General features: G+C 40.9%; 1 protein-coding gene across 8 annotated transcripts in view; it reads left to right on the top strand.

The window, feature by feature from the left end:
- Enpp2 (ectonucleotide pyrophosphatase/phosphodiesterase 2) overlaps positions 1-17942 on the top strand; it is a 112508-nt gene that overhangs the window by 43099 nt on the left and 51467 nt on the right. For all 8 annotated transcript variants that reach the window (XM_032915484.1, XM_032915468.1, XM_032915476.1 and 5 more), the window contains exons 3-8: positions 472-627; positions 3337-3462; positions 8472-8532; positions 10846-10943; positions 11304-11383; positions 12469-12588. In XM_032915484.1, the coding sequence (XP_032771375.1) occupies positions 472-627; positions 3337-3462; positions 8472-8532; positions 10846-10943; positions 11304-11383; positions 12469-12588 (641 nt within the window). The remainder of the gene's footprint in view (positions 1-471; positions 628-3336; positions 3463-8471; positions 8533-10845; positions 10944-11303; positions 11384-12468; positions 12589-17942) is intronic.

The raw sequence follows: 17942 nt of genomic DNA, 5'->3' as shown, positions 1-17942 counted from the left end.
TGGTGACAGCAAGGTCTTGCTATGCAGCCCAGGCTGGCTTTGAATTCTCTTGTGTCTTCTTAGTTATACCATAACCAAGCTCCATAGCAGCATGGAATTTAAAATAGGAAATGAACTCTTATTTCAGTAGGGATACTCACCATTGCATATGTGCAGTACTAGTAATTGTAGTCATGAGTAGAGCCAATGTTTGTTATTCTGTATATGCTTGCTATCCTGACATACGTTTCACACAGGTTATTTCATTTAGTTCTCACTTCAATCTGGAGTTGGTATTTTACAGATAAGGAAACTGTGGTTTATGCAAGTTGGGCAACATGTTTGAGGTACCCAGGGAGCAGGTACTGAAGCTGAGCTGCTCATCCAGAGTTTGACTACATTTCCACCCCAATGGCTTCTGAGTGCCACTCTTGCATCAATGCCACAGCAAGCCCCTAAGCTGCTGTCTTTTGCCTCTTCTTTGAACGGCAGTGCTGTCTGACTCTCCATGGACCAACACCTCTGGATCCTGCAAAGGTAGATGCTTTGAGCTTCAAGAGGTTGGCCCTCCAGACTGTCGGTGTGACAACCTGTGTAAGAGCTACAGCAGCTGCTGCCACGATTTCGATGAGCTCTGTTTGAAAACAGGTACGTGACTTCTGGAGGCCTCACACCTCTAGCAAAAGGCTCAGTGTCACTAGCTTGTTATGCACCTCTGCTTTGGCCTATTCACATAGAGGGTTTTAGTTCATTTCTTGAATGACCGATGGCTGCATGAAGTACATACTTAATATGAATAACTTGGCTCAACTGTTCTTGGTCCAGTCAAAGAAGGCACTTTACAACTACAGGTCCTGTAGACTGAAAGCACTAGGTTTAAAACCAATTCTCTGTATTCCGTGCAAATGGAAAACATTTATGGAATCAATCTGGGGTCTTGTGCTCTGGGTGCCTCTGAAATCTTCTAAAAATTTCCTGGTTTTATCCCCAACCCTCTGAAATCTTCTAAAAATTTCCTGGTTTTATTTATCCTGTAGTGGAAGGGTCATTCGAACATATGAGCTATCGAATGAATGCTCACAAGTCAAGAGAAAATAAGCTTTGGGATTTTGTCATCAGATCCTCTGCTTTCAAAGCCTGTTTTAGATAGGACTTTTTGTAGTATCTTGCATGTTCACCACCATGTCATGTGAGCTACATAAGAAGAATCCCTGCTTTGAGCACTGAAAACTGATTTCTTAGCTCCCCTGACGAATTATTACATCTGTGCATGGGTGGTATTTGGGAAAGCCCAATTTACCATTGCTATTTGTCTGATTTTTTTTTCTTTATTCTTTTTTTTGGAGCTGGGGACTGAACCCAGGGCCTTGCGCTTGCTAGGCAAGCACTCTACCACTGAGCTAAATCCCCAACCCCTTGTCTGATATTTTAATGAGACATTATTGCCTTTACTTAAACCTTAGTTCCTGATTTATTTGAAAATCAACATAAACTCCCTAACTGGGACTTATTTTCCCTACAGCTGGCAGAGTATAAGGGCTTCATTAGGTTACTTTTTTGCATAATTTGTTTTCTAAGCACGCAGACATATTTTTGCTATGGCTTTCTTGTGGAGCTTCTACCAGGGTCTTCAGCTGTGATTCTGCAAGTTTGGAGCTGAGGCTCTTGTGAATTGAGTGTGTGGGTAGAATAGACATCCCTCAGAGCTCTTTGACCCTAAGACATAAGGCAAACCTGCAATCTGTGTGTGATGTGTACTGAGGATTTTAGGACATTCTATGCTTCTGGCTTACCTTGAGTATCTTGTCCCCAGTAAGTTAGGCCATCCTTCCGACATTCTGCTCTGAAAACTCTTTGCAAAACTTAATGCCTCTGTGATTCTAGCTTCGTTCTCTTTGAATATAACTCATGCCGTCCTTCCTAGTTTAATGCAGACTATAACAGCATTCTGTAAAGCACATTATTCTCTGATGTCTAAAGCCAACATGGATTGAATGTGGAAGAATCAAATGTCAAATAACAATAAAAAGTTGAAAGAGGAAAAGAAATGTTCTTAAGGCTCTGCTGTGCCAAGACAGGAAGCAAGCCTACGATTTCAGTATAAACTCTCTTTCTTTGTTGAGGGTGTCTTGAATATTGTATGTGTATTTATGTGTGTATCCATATACACAATCATGTGGGAGGCAGTATCTTTTTAAACACTATACTTTCAAACGGCAGTGTAGCATTCCATGATACAACTGAACTGGAATTCATGACTATTCCACGTCTGTCTATTCAATCACCTAACAAGGGCTGCTCCTCTTGGCAGAATGTCATGAAGGAGCCGCCTTGCTTTAGAAGAATGTCATGGCTTCTACTGAGTGCACATCTTAGAGGATGAAGGCTTGAGATGTCTGAGTGTACTTCAGTTCAGAGATGCTCTCCTTGATGCTTCACCTGTCAGCAGCCTTCTGCTCCACCCCACCTTGCTTCCCTTCTCAGGGCTGAATGACGGCGTTTGTTGCTTACATGCATGTGGTCTGTTTTTCTGTCTTAGATGTGAGCTCCAGGAAGACGGAGCTCTTGTCTTTGCCACTTCATTATACCTTTAGCACCTAGAGGACGGTAAACAATGAGACTGACCCAACTATGGGAATTGGAAAAACTAAATACCTGGTTTATCCCTGGAAGCTCTTTACACCATAGTCCTGATTTCAGGAATCATAGTTCATTTCCACCACCCTTCTAGAGACATTTAATAAATATTCATTGATCAGCTAGAGTGTGGTGGTTAATCTCACAGTCTTACGTCTGAGATGAAATATAATACTGACATAACTTTTAAAAAAATCTGTAAGACTTGTATTGTTAAAAAACATGACTGTAGCACTTTGATAAAATCCAAAAGTTTACATTTTGAATGTTCTTTTGAAGAACTGAACACTAACCTGTCACTCAGTTGGGAGTTATATTTCCTTTTTTATCTATGTTTACCTCCTTAGAAGGCCCTGTGTAGATGGCCATTTTGGTCAGTTGGGATTTTGAGAGGATTAATATTTCTTTATATTCTTTCTGTTTGTGGTACTCAGGGTCATTCTGGAAGGGTGGGGATTCCTTGTTTGACTTTCTGGGTTTTACTTTTGTATGAGAGCTCAGTTATGCTGTGAGTTTCCCCTCTGCTTTGAAAAATTAGAAATTCATTCTATCTGTAAGTTCTCCAGATGCCTTCTTGGCCTCTGGCTGACTCAAGTTTTGCAAACGGATTCAACGATGCAGGCTTCTCGCTCTTTTTGTTGGAAGCCCTTGTAAGCAACTGTGGCCTCTTTCATTTGGTTTGTGTGTGGCAATGAGAGCGTTTCCTTGTGTTGATTTCAGCTCGAGGCTGGGAGTGCACCAAAGACAGATGTGGGGAAGTACGAAACGAGGAAAATGCCTGTCACTGCTCAGAAGACTGCTTGTCCAGGGGAGACTGCTGTACCAACTACCAAGTGGTCTGCAAAGGTACCTGCGCTTCATTTTCCTTGGTCTCAAGCAGCTCAGCGAGCAGACCCAATGCCACAGTCTTGCCCTCCGTGCTGCGAGACCTTTGCCCTTCCCACCTTCCTCCAACTCCTCCCTCAGCCATTGTCACCTGCTTTTAGACCGCCCTGAGATATTAAATACTGGGCATTCACCAAAGCACCCTGAATTGTCTGGCTATAACACCTTGGGCATGAGATTTGGAGGTCAGGAACATTTGAATTTTTCTTTTTTTTGATTTACTTCTTTTATGTGTGTGTTTCTCCTGCATGAATATGTATGTATCGTGTGTGCAGTGCCCGTGGATGTCAGAAGAGGGCATCAGATTGCCTGGAATGAGATTCAAGGAGGGTTACAAGCCACCTTGTAGGTGCTGGAATTAAACTTGAGTTCTCTGAAAGAGGAACAAATGTTCTTAACCACGGAGCCATTTCTCCAGCCTCTGAATGATACTTTTTCATTTTTATATATTCTTTCTTAGTTTTCTTCTTCTGAATTTCACCAATTTGAAGCAACAAAAAGTAAATCAGCATCTCAAAAGTAGATGATAATTAAGATGTTTCTAAACTTTCTGTCTTGGTTACTATCAGGTTTCTTAGCCCCAGAGCCTGGAATTTGGTCCATGAGGTTTATTGAGAAATTGCCTTATAGGAAAACCATGTGTGGAGTTCAGGGAATTGGGTCTGGGCTTGGCAATGCAAGCTGTCATAGGTGAGTCTTGCCGTGGATTGTGTGATAACCAACCTGACACAGTTTAGAATTACCTGGGATATAGTTCTCTTTAAATGCTCATGGGGGGGTATTAATTTGATTCATCAATTGAATATAATCCTATATTTTTTTAAAAAAAATTTAGATTTTTAAATTTCATTTTATGTATTTGAGGGATATCTTAGAGTTTTACTGCTGTGAATAGACACCATGACCAATGCCAGTCTTATAAAGGACAACATTTAATTGGGGCTGTCTTACAGGTTCAGAGGTTTAGTCCATTACCATCAAGGCAGACACATGGCAGCATCCAGGCAGGCATGGTGCAGTTAGAGCTGAGAGTTCTACATCTTTATCTGAAGGCTGCAAGCACTGGCTTCTAGGCAGCTAGGATGAGGGTCTTAGAGCCCACACCCACAGTGACACACCTATTCCAATAGGGCCACACCTTCTAAAGGTGCCACTCTCTGGGTTGAGCATATATAAACCATCACAAGGGGGTTGCTTGAATGCATGTATGTGAGCCACATGCATGCCTGGTTACGATGGAGGAGAGCAGAGGGTGTCAGATCCCCTGGAATAGGAGTTACGGATGGTTGTAAGTTACCATGTAGGTGCTAGAAACTGAACCTTGGTCCTCTGCCAGAAAAGTATATGCTCCTAATCACTGAGTAGTCTCTCCAGCCCCCAGGACACGTATTCTTAAAGTAACATGTATAGAATTTGTTCTTTGACAGTTTTACACACCGTATAGAGTGCTGTCTTCCCCTCTTTTCACGTCCCTTCTCCGATTCTCCCCTCCCTGGAAGGACGTTTCCCACCTTTCTATCAATATGTCTTGTTTTGAGTCCCACTGAATAAAACCATGTCCAACTCTGTGACTTAGGTTTGCCTGCCCCTCCCCTAGAATTCAGCAGCAGCTGGTAGGTCACTTTGGTTCCCTCTCAGGCTGATGCTTAGCTGGTGCCAACCACAGGTCCATTGCAGGCAACTGCAGCCACATGTGGCCTATGACTGCATTGGCTATGCCATGCTTCGAGGACAACATTTTACAGCTCTTCTCCCTATCTTGTATATTCTTAGGTTCTTTCCACACCTTCTTCCACAATGTTCCTTGAGATGTAGACACAGGTAGTAGGAGCATTTAACCAGGAAGACCCATCTTCACTGTGGGTACTTTTCCTGGGGAAGAGCTCCTGTACTGTATACAGTGGAACTTAGTACCAGCACACACTATTTGGCTGTGTGCTTTCTAATTGTGAACAAGGTGAGACAGGCCTCTCCAAACCCCTGCTGCCTTCTCTCCCTTCCATGGTAGACCGTGCCTTGATCCATGAGCTAAAATAAACCCTTTCTCCTCAGAGATGTTATTTTCAGACAATTTTATCATAGCAACAGGGAAAGAGATTCTGTGGCAAAGAGTAAATCACAGAGTCATTTGAAGCACTGGAGCGTGACTTTTGTTCCCTGGCGCATGTAAATTGTGTGCCAAGGCCTTAGCAGCGGCCTAGGACTCAGTGTGCTTGCCCATGAAGGCACTAAAGCATCAACAGATTCAGTCACACCCCAAACTGTACTTGTGTAGTACGTATGTGTATGTGTGGTGATGGTAGAACACAAGCTTTTATGATATTAATGGTCTGTGGCCTCCAGAAAATATAAAAGGTACAGCTCCTGATATGACAGCATTTTAGGAACGACACCAGCCACTTAGAGATTTTTAAGCAAAAAACAAAACAAAACAAAACAAAACAAAAACAAAAACAAAAAAACAAAACAAAACAAAACAAAACAAAAAACCCCAAAAAACCAACCAACCAACCAAACAAACAAACAAGAAAACAAACCATGGCTTTCAATCTATAGGTTACATCACTTCTTATTGCCTCAGTTTGGTCTTTTTCCTGGCACAGAATATCTATAACGCATTTCTGTTAAATGACTTCAGGTAATGGCCAGGGAGATAGCATGCACAAGACCCTGGATTAAACCCCCAGTTAAGAAATAAAGGTATGTGTGTGCTGTAGAGATGGCTCAGTGGTTAAGAGCACTGGCTGCTTGTCCAAAGGTCCTGAGTTCAAATCCCAGCATCCACATGGCAGCTTAAAACTCTTTGGAACTCCAGTTCCAGGGAGTTCTAGTTCCAACACGGTCACACAGACATACATGCAGATAAAATGCTCATGCATATGAAACTAAAAATCAATAAATTATTTTTGAAAGGAAGGAAAGAAGAGAAGATTTGGAAGTTGTTTTGTAAGGTATAAATGGATCCGGAAACCTGTCTTTTCAGCTGCTGCTTTGGGAAGTTTCCTCTAGGAGTTTATGCTTTTATTTTGAAGTGTAACATTTATCAAGCATTTATTTCTCCTATTCTCTTGATCTTTATGTAATAAATATATCAGGAAAGCACAGAGGCTTCAAGGAGAAAAGCCTGGATATCGTTCATCACTGAATGGTGACAGGTTAAGGCCATTTTTGGTGGTTTGAACTCTGATCTCAATACTTTTGTGAGCCTCACGTGGCTGCCCTGGGTTACTTGCACTTGGTAAAGTTAATTCAGTTTATTTCTGAGCCGGCCCTGTTATCCAATAGCTAAATGGTCCTGGGCTGTTGAAGACTTCCAGAATTCTTTATATGGAAGAAGTTTCTATGGTATATTGGTCACAATTTTTATGTCTGTTCAATACATAATTTTTGTCTGTCTTAGAGAGCTTAAGGTAAATTCTTATTGATAATTTTCCCCCAAAGAATGACATGTCCATATCTTTTGTGTTGCTATATCAAAATATCAGAGGCTGGGCCTTTTTAATGGATAAGATCACTCACAGTGTAGAGGCTAAAAGTCCCCTATTGGAAGGTCCCTTCTGTTTGATCTCTGATGTTGACTATTGGGCAACATTGTAACCAGGCAGATTCTATCACAAGGAAGATGTTTCATTCTTGTGGGAACCAATGAAGTCCCAAGAGACTTGTATTAAGAATGATGCTCCCACAACCCCGTTTCTTTCCACTAGGCTCCGCCTCTTAAAGATTCTGCAACTTTAAGCGCTGCCACATTAGAGATGGATGCTGTAGTTTCTGGATTTCTGGGCATAAACCACAGCAGAACCTTAATTAAATAACAGCATCGGACTGAGGAAATAATGGTTCATTGAAAGTATGAGGTCCCCTAGAATCCATGTAAGAAGCTAGACAAGGTGATAGATGAAGACAGTCAGACCCTGGGGTCTCATTGGTCAGCCAGTCTAGCCTATCCACGAGCTTCAGGTTCATTGTCACACCTAGTCTCAGAAAATCAGGTGGATAGTGTCTTAGTTAAGGTTTTATTGCTATAAAGAGACACCATGACCAAGGCAATTCTTGTAAAGAAAAACATTTAATTGAGACTGGCTTACAGTTTTAGAGGTTTAGTCCATTATCATCATGGTGGGAAGCATAGCCTCATGGAGGCAGACATGGTGCTGGAGGAGCCAAGAGTTCTCTACACCTGGATCCGCAGGCAGCCAGGAAGAGACTGTGTACCACAGAGGATATAGCTGTAGCATAGGAGACCTCAAAGCTTGCTCCAACAGTGACACACTTCCTCCAATAAGACCACACCTAATTGTGCCACTCTATGGGGGCCAAACCTATTAAAATGACCACAGAAGTGACAGAAAAAGGCACCTGACATAGACCCTGGGCCTCCATACACGTAGGCCTGATGTTCTCAGATCTTAGGGTAAGGTAAGATGGAAAGACAGCTTGGGTTTTGATTTGCGAATTCAAGACTATACTCATGCTCATCAGAAAAGTCTCCTTTGTAATATTCTATCTGTTCTCCTTAGATATTATTATAACAGCAGAAGTCTTTTCTCCATCAGAAGGGAAGTTGTGTCGTGCTTTCTATGGCTTTGAGATCTTTAGTGGCAGGGGAGAGAATGTTCCATCTAATGACCAAACAGTTTATTTTTGGAAGGAAACAAACATGAAATCTTGTCCACTGACGCCACAGTTTTTTTTCTTTTTTCTTTTTCTTTTTTTTTGAATCTACAAACCGTTTAGGAGCTGAAAGCTGAAATAAACACCATTTGAGGTTATTAAATCTTAGCTTTCCCACCATGTATGGGTGTACTTTAAAAGCCAGAGCAGACACTAGACTTTATTTCAGAATTTCTTTTTAGATGGTATCCCATAAACAAGTACCAAAGAGGACACAGATCCTGGCGATGGACTCTCACTCTCTGGGCAGTGCCTATAAATAGACTCACAATAAATGTCCCTGTATTTTCTTGCAGGAGAATCACACTGGGTAGATGATGACTGCGAAGAAATAAAAGTTCCCGAATGCCCTGCAGGGTGAGTGTATTTTGTCTCATGAATATTATGAAGTATTCCACATGCATAAACCATCACAGAGAGTAAACGACAATAAACATTTTAAGATGGAAATCCCCTTCTACACATAACCTTGTGTGAGTTCTTATAAATACGTTGCCAGTCAAGCTATCTCAAGGGTTTTAAAAAATAAGATAAAACTCAATTATGTGATACTGTGTGTGTGTGTGTGTGTGTGTGTGTGTGTGTGTGTGTGTGTGTGTGTGTGTGTGTGGTGTATGGTGTATGCCACCACTCATGCTATAGCACGTGTGTGGAGGTCAGAGGACAATTCTGTGGAGTTGATTCTTTCTTTCAGCCTTTACATGGCTTCCAGGGATCCAACTCCAGTCTGCAGGCAAGCAAGTCAGTGGCTGAGCCATGCTGCCAGCCCTACCTTGAAGCTTTGATGTTCTTTTTCCCTTCAACTCTTTCCTATCACTGCTGTGCATGTTGGAGTCTCAGTGTCTGCTGTGGTCCACCAAAGTGTATCTGCTGATCTGCAGAGGAGGCATTTCCTGCTGCCATTCTCTGTCCTACCACTGCGCCTTCCCCATAGTAATTTTCCTGGAATTCTGTTCCTGCCTTTGTTAGTGTGTGGGGGGAAGGAAGGAGATGCTAGAACTTCTAAAGTTGTTATCCAAGAAGATAGCTCCCATCAGATTCTGCAAAAATCCACCTCTCTGCTAAAGGGCTGACTTACAGGGCAACAGCCACATTGAGTGACACCTAACAGCTCAAGTATGACTGAAATTGGACACTTATGCCTTCCAGGAAACTGTGAGACTCCATGGGCCTATACAATGCTTGGCAGAAAATACATTCTTAACAAATATGTTTTCATAAAGTATTTAGTCTGTAAATATTTTTTTTGTTGTGTATGTATTACAGCCTGGGATGCAGAATTTAAGGGTTTAGATATCTTTATTCCCCCTGCTTAAGAATCTTAATTAGCTAAACCACCATCCAAAGAGTACAGCGGGAGGGACCATGACTCCAGCTGCATACGTAGCAGAGGATGGACTTGTTGGTCATCAGTGGGAGGAGAGACCCTTGGTCTTGTGAAGGCTTGATTCCCCAGTGTAGGGGAATGTCAGGGTAGGGAGGGAGAGTGGGTGGGTGGGTAGGGGAGCACCCTCATAGAAGCAGGGGGAGGGAGGATGGGATGGTGGGTTTCTGGAGGGGAACCGGGAAAGGGAATAACATTGAAATGTAAATGAAAAATGTCCAATAAAAAAAATGAAGAATCTTAGTTAGGCATAAAAGGTAGGAGAAATAAAGACATCTCAATACTTTGGATGTACAGAACGGTATGAAACAATTTCTGACTGTTTATGTAGGGCCCCCTTAAGATATGTTCTACTTGTAACATGACTTCTAATAGACCCGCTAAGAGCTGCTTGCCTAGCTAATAGAAGGAACTCTGTAATAGTTCATTATTTTCTTATGACCAGACACACCCTTAGAATGACGAAGCACCACTTCACCCATTTTTGACCTGGATCAATGAGTCCTTTGCTGTTAGACTTTTAAAAATTCTTAATAATTTAAATCACCCTGGAAACAGCTTTATAATAAACTTGAAGGAATGTTTTTATGGTGCTTAGGTTAACTTGGAAGAGTGTGACTGTAGTTAATTGTACCTCACACACGTCTTCATTAATTTACTAATACATCTGATAAGTATTTATTGCAACTGGACATGGTAGCACATGCCTATAATCCCAGCACTGAGGCTGAGACAGGAGGATTGTGGATTTGAAGGTAGCCTAGTCTGTATAGCTAGTTCCTGGGCAGCATGAAACTCTGGAAGGGAAGCCTTTAACAGATAACTAAAAATCAGGATATACAGTATTGCATATGTGAATACAAAGGGGGAAGTTATGTCTCAACATCATGAAGGAATTTGGAACCATGGGCAACTAACATAGAAAAGGACAAAAGTAGAAAAGTAGGTACGAACTTTCCAGGTTAAGAATTAGATAAAATACATACTGTGGGTGGACACTGCTGTTATTTATTTACTTATTTATTTATTTTTTAACTATCGCCAAGGCCCTTGCTTGTAAGGTAGAAAACAACAGCAGAGTCAACTACTTTCTCTTGGCCATGGTGGCTTTGCCCGTTTAACTCTGAACTCAGTTGCCTCAGATGCTATGTGGTTGGGAGCCCAGGCTTTGTCCTCCCTGCTTATGTCTTTCTAGTTTTGATGGCTCCTAGTCATTGAGTATGAATAGATACTGTGAAATGCCGATGGCAGTGGTTTCTCTGAGACTCACCCTGTTCCCGTTTAAGGTTTGTCCGCCCTCCGTTAATCATCTTCTCTGTGGATGGTTTCCGTGCATCATACATGAAGAAAGGCAGCAAGGTTATGCCCAACATTGAGAAACTGCGTAAGTTATTTCCTCACTCTGTTCTCATCCAGGTAGTCATTGCTCTGCTATAGGATTCTAGAGTGTAGAAACACTGTCTATCTGTCTGTCTGTCTGTCTATTCCTTCCTTCCCTCTGCCTGCCTTCTTTCCTTCCTCCCTTCCTCCCTTCCTTCCTTCCTAACTTCCTGACTTCCTGACTTCCTGACTTTCTGACTTCCTTCCTTCCTATCTTCTTCCTCCTCCTCTTTCTCCTTAATAAATTTCATTATTGGAAATAAAAAAGAAAGTAACATGTTTTCCATAGTTGAGAAAATGAATTTTATACGTGGAGTGGTTCTGGATAGTTTTCTTGACCTGATAACTCATTTTCTACTTTCAGGGTCCTGTGGCACCCATGCTCCCTACATGAGGCCTGTGTACCCCACAAAAACCTTCCCTAATCTATATACGCTGGCCACTGTAAGTATTTGTTCTCAAGTAATGTATAGACTAAGGTCTAACTTAACCCTGGAATGACTTGAAGGTGGGGATTAATTCTTTTAAATATAGCACATGCTTTAATCAAAAATATTTTTAATATATGATTTGGGGATTTCACAAAGCATATTTTTCTTGTATCCTTTCTTGTCTCCTGACTCTTTCCAGACTATTCCCTACTCCCCCAATTTCATGTTCTTTCTCTCTTTTAAAGAAAACAAACACAAAAATGGAAATGAAAGAAAAAGTCACTTAAAAATAGTTTGACTTTGTTGGTCAAAGCTATTTGTTTGGAGTGTGCGTGCACACATGTGCATGTGTAAGTCAGGGGAGTCAGTGTTATCCTTTCTCCATATGGGTTCTGGGATGACACTCAGACTTTTAGGCCTGAAAGTGAAGGCTTCTCCTAGTTGAAGTAACTGGATGGCCTGAAGGGGAGTTTAAGAGAATATTGTTTAGGACTCAGAGAAAAACTGTTCTCCATTTGCCTGTGTTGTTCACAGCAAGAGCCACTCAAAGCTTTGTGAATGACTGAACTGAACTACGAAATTAAAATTATAACATTTCCAAGCATCATTCTAGTCGATCTTCCCATTAAACTGTCAATTCCAGAGAATTTTATCCTCTATCTTCTAAACTTTCAAATAAGAATGTTAGTTTCAGAGCTTCTATGTTTTTATTTTCAGACATTCCAAATCTACCTTACCTTTTTCTTTCAAACATATTTTTCTATTCTTATGATTATTTAAGTTATTGATTTGAAGAAGACATAGACTGATAAATGGAATCCTCTTTGGAGACATGTATATATTTCAAATGAAGTGTTTTTTAACTTTCAGCAGCCAAAAAGACAAATATTATGTTTCTTGCCATTAAATTTCTAAAGTTACTTAAAATTAGTTAAGACTCACATGTGCAAAAACATACTCAAAACAAAGGCTATGCATATGCTACTGGTTAATTCAATATTGTTATAAAACCTTCTATGATAAGAAAATTGATAATAGAACGAATATATGTAGATCATTACAATGCTATTTTAACAATAAAATTGCTCTTACACAAAGGGTTTATATCCGGAATCCCATGGAATTGTTGGCAATTCAATGTATGATCCTGTCTTTGATGCTACCTTCCATCTTCGAGGGCGAGAGAAGTTTAATCATAGGTGGTGGGGAGGCCAACCGGTAAGTCTTGTGTTCTTTGTGTCTGTGTACCTTGAAAGATTTTGTGTAAAATGCAGGTGTTTTCATCTTTTGATATTTCATGTGTATGTTCATGTATGTGTACATTTTCTATGTGTATATGTGAATATATGTAGTATATTTGTATTGTATGTCTATATTTATATACATGTGGATATATAATATGTACATATGTACACATATATGTATGTATATGTATATGCATCTAAGTATGTACATGAGAGCTATAAGTTATGCAGATAAAAACGTGACATGATAAATTTCTTTTGCGGGGATGATAGTGGTAGGAATGTATTGTGGTTGAATGTCAGAGCTTCTAGATGATTGAAGAATCAAATATTATTGATTTATTAAATTTGAGGATACAATGCAAAAGAAAAAGGACTATGAGTTTCCAGGTATCTCGACTTCCCAGTGATATAAGCAGAAAGAAGAATAGTTTCTGGAGAAAAAGAATGGATCAAAACTCATGGGGAATTCATAGCTTACTTTATTTAATCCATTTCAATCATTCAAGGTAGGTGTAATAATTGGGATCCTACCTCAGTACTGAGGCAGAGACTGACACTTTGAAGAATATCCTGTTGTGTACCTCAGACACTTGGGCAGAAAATCAAAAGGCTTCAGGCAGCTTCCCCCGGTGTTTTTCCTGTGACCGTATGGTTAGGCAACCTGCTTTGGTCAGACACAAGAAGAGCACTGACATAAAGCCATGGTTGTTGACTGTCTAGAACTGGGCTTAAGAGTACAAACTGTAGGTCAGGAGGCTCAGAATCCCCACAGGAATATAAACCAGGGCACGGTCAATCAGATGTTCAGAGGGAGAATGGAAAGTGGTTACATCTCAGGTCTCTGCAGCAACTCAGGGAGGTGGCTCCTTAGACCTCTGCACATTCTGTCCAAATGTGAGAGAGGAAGGCAGCATCCTCTTTTACCCAACAGAGCAGACATGCTGAGACAGCTTGAATCTGAACATTCACTGACACAGATGGGCAAAATAAAGAGTATAAGTCAGACATGGCTTATAAGGTATCGCTTTCTGAGAGAAGGTCATCTGTTGTCAAAAATATCCATCTTGCTTAATAGGTAAATCACTATGCAAGGATAAATGTGGGCTTCTTTTTTTTCTTTTAAAATAAACACTGACCAACTTCCTGTGTGCCTTTAGAAAAGGCTCTTTATAATAGATGTTCTGACTTTGCTGTTTTTATTCAGGCTGGATTCCCAGAAGTCTATGATGACTTAGTTTGTGATCCCAGTGAAATTTGTTGACAGGGTAGGTTTCTTAAGTTTATGATAGAGGAATATTTTATGAGCAAATAAAATGATAGAAATGTGAGCGCTATCTGACTATTGCTAGTTGGTCTTTGGTAATAATTTGATTATGGAAACCAACTCGCCTGAGGAACCACAGGGTTCTATGGAGATAAATGGTAGTCTGATGTAATTGGATCCCCTTACACTTGGTGTTGACATAAAGCTTCCCCTGGGTTAGCATGACTCAGCAGCAGAAAAGTCCACACATTCATTACCTCCTGAAGACACCCAGCAGAGAGAATCTGTTAACCTGTCTCATGAAGTAAATTCTCTGTTCTACTCTGTTGGCCTGCTTCCTCGCTAGCTCTCCAAGTTGACACATTTGACCAAGTCTGTTAATGTTCCCCAAGATTTGTGGTGAAACTGATTTGTGTTTCTGTCTATCATCTTGATCAAGGCAGGCACCAAGAGAAAAATAGACAAAAACTATAGGTAACTATTTGCCAAGTATACCGGCATATAGAGCGTGAAGCACTGTCAGAAATGGTTTGCATTTATTCTAGAAGTATGTAGGCATTAAGCACTATAAGGAATGATTTGTCTATGTTCTAGAAGCATGTATATAAACCTCTTAAACTTGTACATTTTGTAAACTTCCCAGTGAAAATCTAATTTGAGTTAATTTGAGTAGAAAAATTATTTATGAAAATATTAGTCTGGTAATTTAATTTAATTCCATTCATTTTTTTCCCTGAATGATGAAATTATGTAGGACATTTGGCTAAGTAACACCAAGGTCAGATGCAGTGCTGAGTAAGGGCCACTTCTTGTTCCTCTTTAAAACCTAGCAGATAAAATGAAGATTTGGAAAGTGCTCGTGTGAAAATTTGAAGCTTCATAGTAAGTTTCCAAAAAAAATCACTTCTACAACTTAATTTCACCCTTAAAAGCAATTGATCACCGTCTCTCTGGAGTGGAGCCTTTCCGATATGCTCGTCTCTGGGATGTGCTATCAGAAGTTACCGTGCATTTGCTCATGATGCCGTCCATTGTGTTTTCATGGAGTCCCATAGGGTGTTGGCTTTTTTTTTTTTTTTTTGACAATGCGTTGATAGAGTCCTGCAACTTCTGATGAAGAGGTCAGTGGAGTATTTCTGAGTTCAGGTTAGATCAGGACTCTCAGACGTGTGTGTGTGTGTGTGTGTGTGTGTGTGTGTGTGTGTGTGTGTGTGTGTGTGTGTGTGGCTTCTTCAGGGCACTCAATCTGCACATTGGAGAAACAAGTCAAGCCCACTTCCTGACTCGGTCTTCTCAAGTCAAACTTGCTGGGTATTTTTAACGGGAGTAGGTGCGTGCCTGACCTTCTCAAGCTGCCCAGCCTTGAATTTCTTCCCACCCCTATTGGGGGGGCAGTGCCTGTCCTCATGAATGAATTGCAGTGTGAAGTGAGGGAGGCTCCAAAAGAGATGGCAACAGGCCACACAACAGTGTCCTGAGTGAATTTCCAGGCCAGAGGGATGGGCCTGCTGGGAAGCACAAGTTATTGCCTGCTTTTCTTATGCCTTTTCCTTATGCCTCTTTCCCATACGCTGTTACAGGTCTACAGGATTGCCCACCACTTGTGTTTATTTTTGTTCTTGTTGTGAGTATTGAACCAAGGGCCTTGGGCATACGAATGTGCTTTACTTCTGAGCACACCCCTAGCAGGTCCTTGTCCTAGCTCTTAAGGCAGTGCTTCTTAACCTGTGGGTCGTGACCCCCACAGAAGTCACATATATTCTGCTTATCAGATATTTACATTACAATTCAAAACAGTAGCCAAATTATAGTTATGAAGTAGCAACAAAATAATTTTATGGTTGGGGTCACCACAATATGGGGAACTGTATTAAAGGGCCACAGCATTAGGAAAGTTGAGAACCACTGCCGTAAGCTACCTTTGTCAGGATTAAGTCTTGTTCCCCTGCTGACCTTGAGGTACTTAGCCAGGAAGTGTTCCTTTGCAAACCAGACACTGGTTTCTTAATTCCATTCCAAACTTCAGTTGAACTATCTGTCGTCAGGTTTCTATTGCTGCTATGAAACACCATGACCAAGAGGCAAGTTGGGGAAGAAAGAGTATATTTGGCTTGTACTTCCATATTGCTGTTCATCTTTAAAGAAAGGATGAGAGCTGAAACAGGGAAGGAACCTGAAGTCAGGAGTTGATGCAGAGGCCATGGAGGGTGCTGCTTACTGGCTTGCTCCCCATGGCTTGCCTGCTCAGCCTGCTTTCTTTTAGAATCCAGGACCATCTACTTAAGGGTGGCCCCATCCACGATGGACTGAATCTGTCTACATCAATCACTAATTAAGAAAATGCTTCATAGCTTTACCTGTACCCGATGAGGGAGGTGTTTTCTCAATTGAGACTTCTTCCTCTCTGGTGATTCTAGCTTGTGTCAAGTGGCATACGGGTAGCCAGGATAGGTTTACTTGGGACTCCATGGACTGTACTTGGGGTTGATTTGCTCTGCACTTCCAAGGTTTTACCTAGGAAGTTTGAGACAAGTATTTCTAGGAAATTTGTCCTTAAGAACAGGACTCCGGAGCTTAGATTTAGCTCAGCGATATGGCACTTGCCTAGCAAGCACAAGGTCCTGGGTTCAGCTCTCAGCTCCTGGGGGCTGGATGGTTGTGTGAGAGGGTAAGACTCTAGATATGGAGTTGTAATCTTAGCTACTTGGGAGGCTGAGGTTAAAAAGATCACGAATTCAAGGTCAGCCCGAGCAACTACATGAGACCCTGTCTCAATGTAAAAAAGTAAAAAGACAGTTGGGCTCTGCGGTAGAGAACTTCCCTGGCAAAGGAAAAGAATGGAAAGTAAACCAAACCCAAACAAAATGAGAGTAAGAACAAACAAACAAACAAACAAGCAGACAAGCTAGCAGGGCTCCATTTTCTTAGCGTTGGCAGCCCTGGGCCTGCATATCCGCAGCCCTGATGCCTGTGCATTGGCTACAGTTACCTGGTGAGCAGTGCACCCTTTCCTTCAGGTTCTAATTCCTCCTGATTCTTGGGTTTTGTCTACTTAGGCTGAAGGCAGGGGTTAGAGGCCAAGAGAGGAATGGGGGAAGGGTGATGGAGGCAGAATCCAATCAAAATACATCAGATATGTGTGTGAAATTGTTAACAAAAATCTATAACGTATTTAGGTATGAAGTGGGCCTACATGCCCCTTTGGTCACTCTGGTTACCTACCCAGCTCTGTGACGCTGACTGTACAGGACAATTTCTTTGCAAAGAAATGCTAAAAGGATTACCATTGTTTGTTTATATTTTTGAAAAAGATTTCTAGCTTATTTTCCTTTGTTAAAAACGTGCCTGTTCCCACACCTATATATTATAGTTAATTATAGAAAGTGTTGAACTTCACGTTTATCACCCTGCTTCCAGTAGGGAAGCTTTATTGATTCTTAGCATTCCTGGCAACACAGTAAGACCTTATTGTCATATTTGCATTTGCCTGGTTTCCAAACTACAGTGTCTAGGGCACCAATGGTGAGCACTGGGCTTCTAGAGAAAAAGCAACGGAGTTATGAGGATTAAGGTTAGGAGATCCATGCTTAGTATCTTCTTAGTTTATTTATTTAAAAATTTAACAACCTCTAAGGAAATACGTTTCTTTCAAAATCAGAAAAATCATAACTTAAATTTCTCTGAATTTATGAGGAACCAGGCAAGTTTTCTTTCTACTTAAGAAAAAAAAATCATTAGAGGGTTGTTTTTGTTTTTGTTTTTTCTTTTTGGGCCAGCATTTTAGTGCCTTCAGCTTTGACAATTCTCTGATCCTGGAAATATAAGATATACATAAGGCCTTTACAGATACTCTTCTAGAAGCATAGGATTTGACTTAAGAAATCCTTCCAGGCTTCAGTCTCCCAGAATTTGCTAAACTTTGACCACGCTATGAGATTAAATGCTTTTAATCCCTTAATTTTACAAGATCTAAAACAAAAAATTGAAACAAGTAATCATATGAGAATGAGTTCAAGAAAACTTGTTCAAATATGGAATATTTTCTCAATAAAATGTTGGTA

The sequence above is a fragment of the Rattus rattus genome, chromosome 1 (genome assembly GCF_011064425.1).
Source record: "Rattus rattus isolate New Zealand chromosome 1, Rrattus_CSIRO_v1, whole genome shotgun sequence".
Lineage (NCBI taxonomy): Eukaryota > Metazoa > Chordata > Mammalia > Rodentia > Muridae > Rattus > Rattus rattus.
The sequence above is the reverse complement of the archived record's forward strand: the minus strand, read 5'-3'. Positions and strand labels throughout refer to the sequence as shown.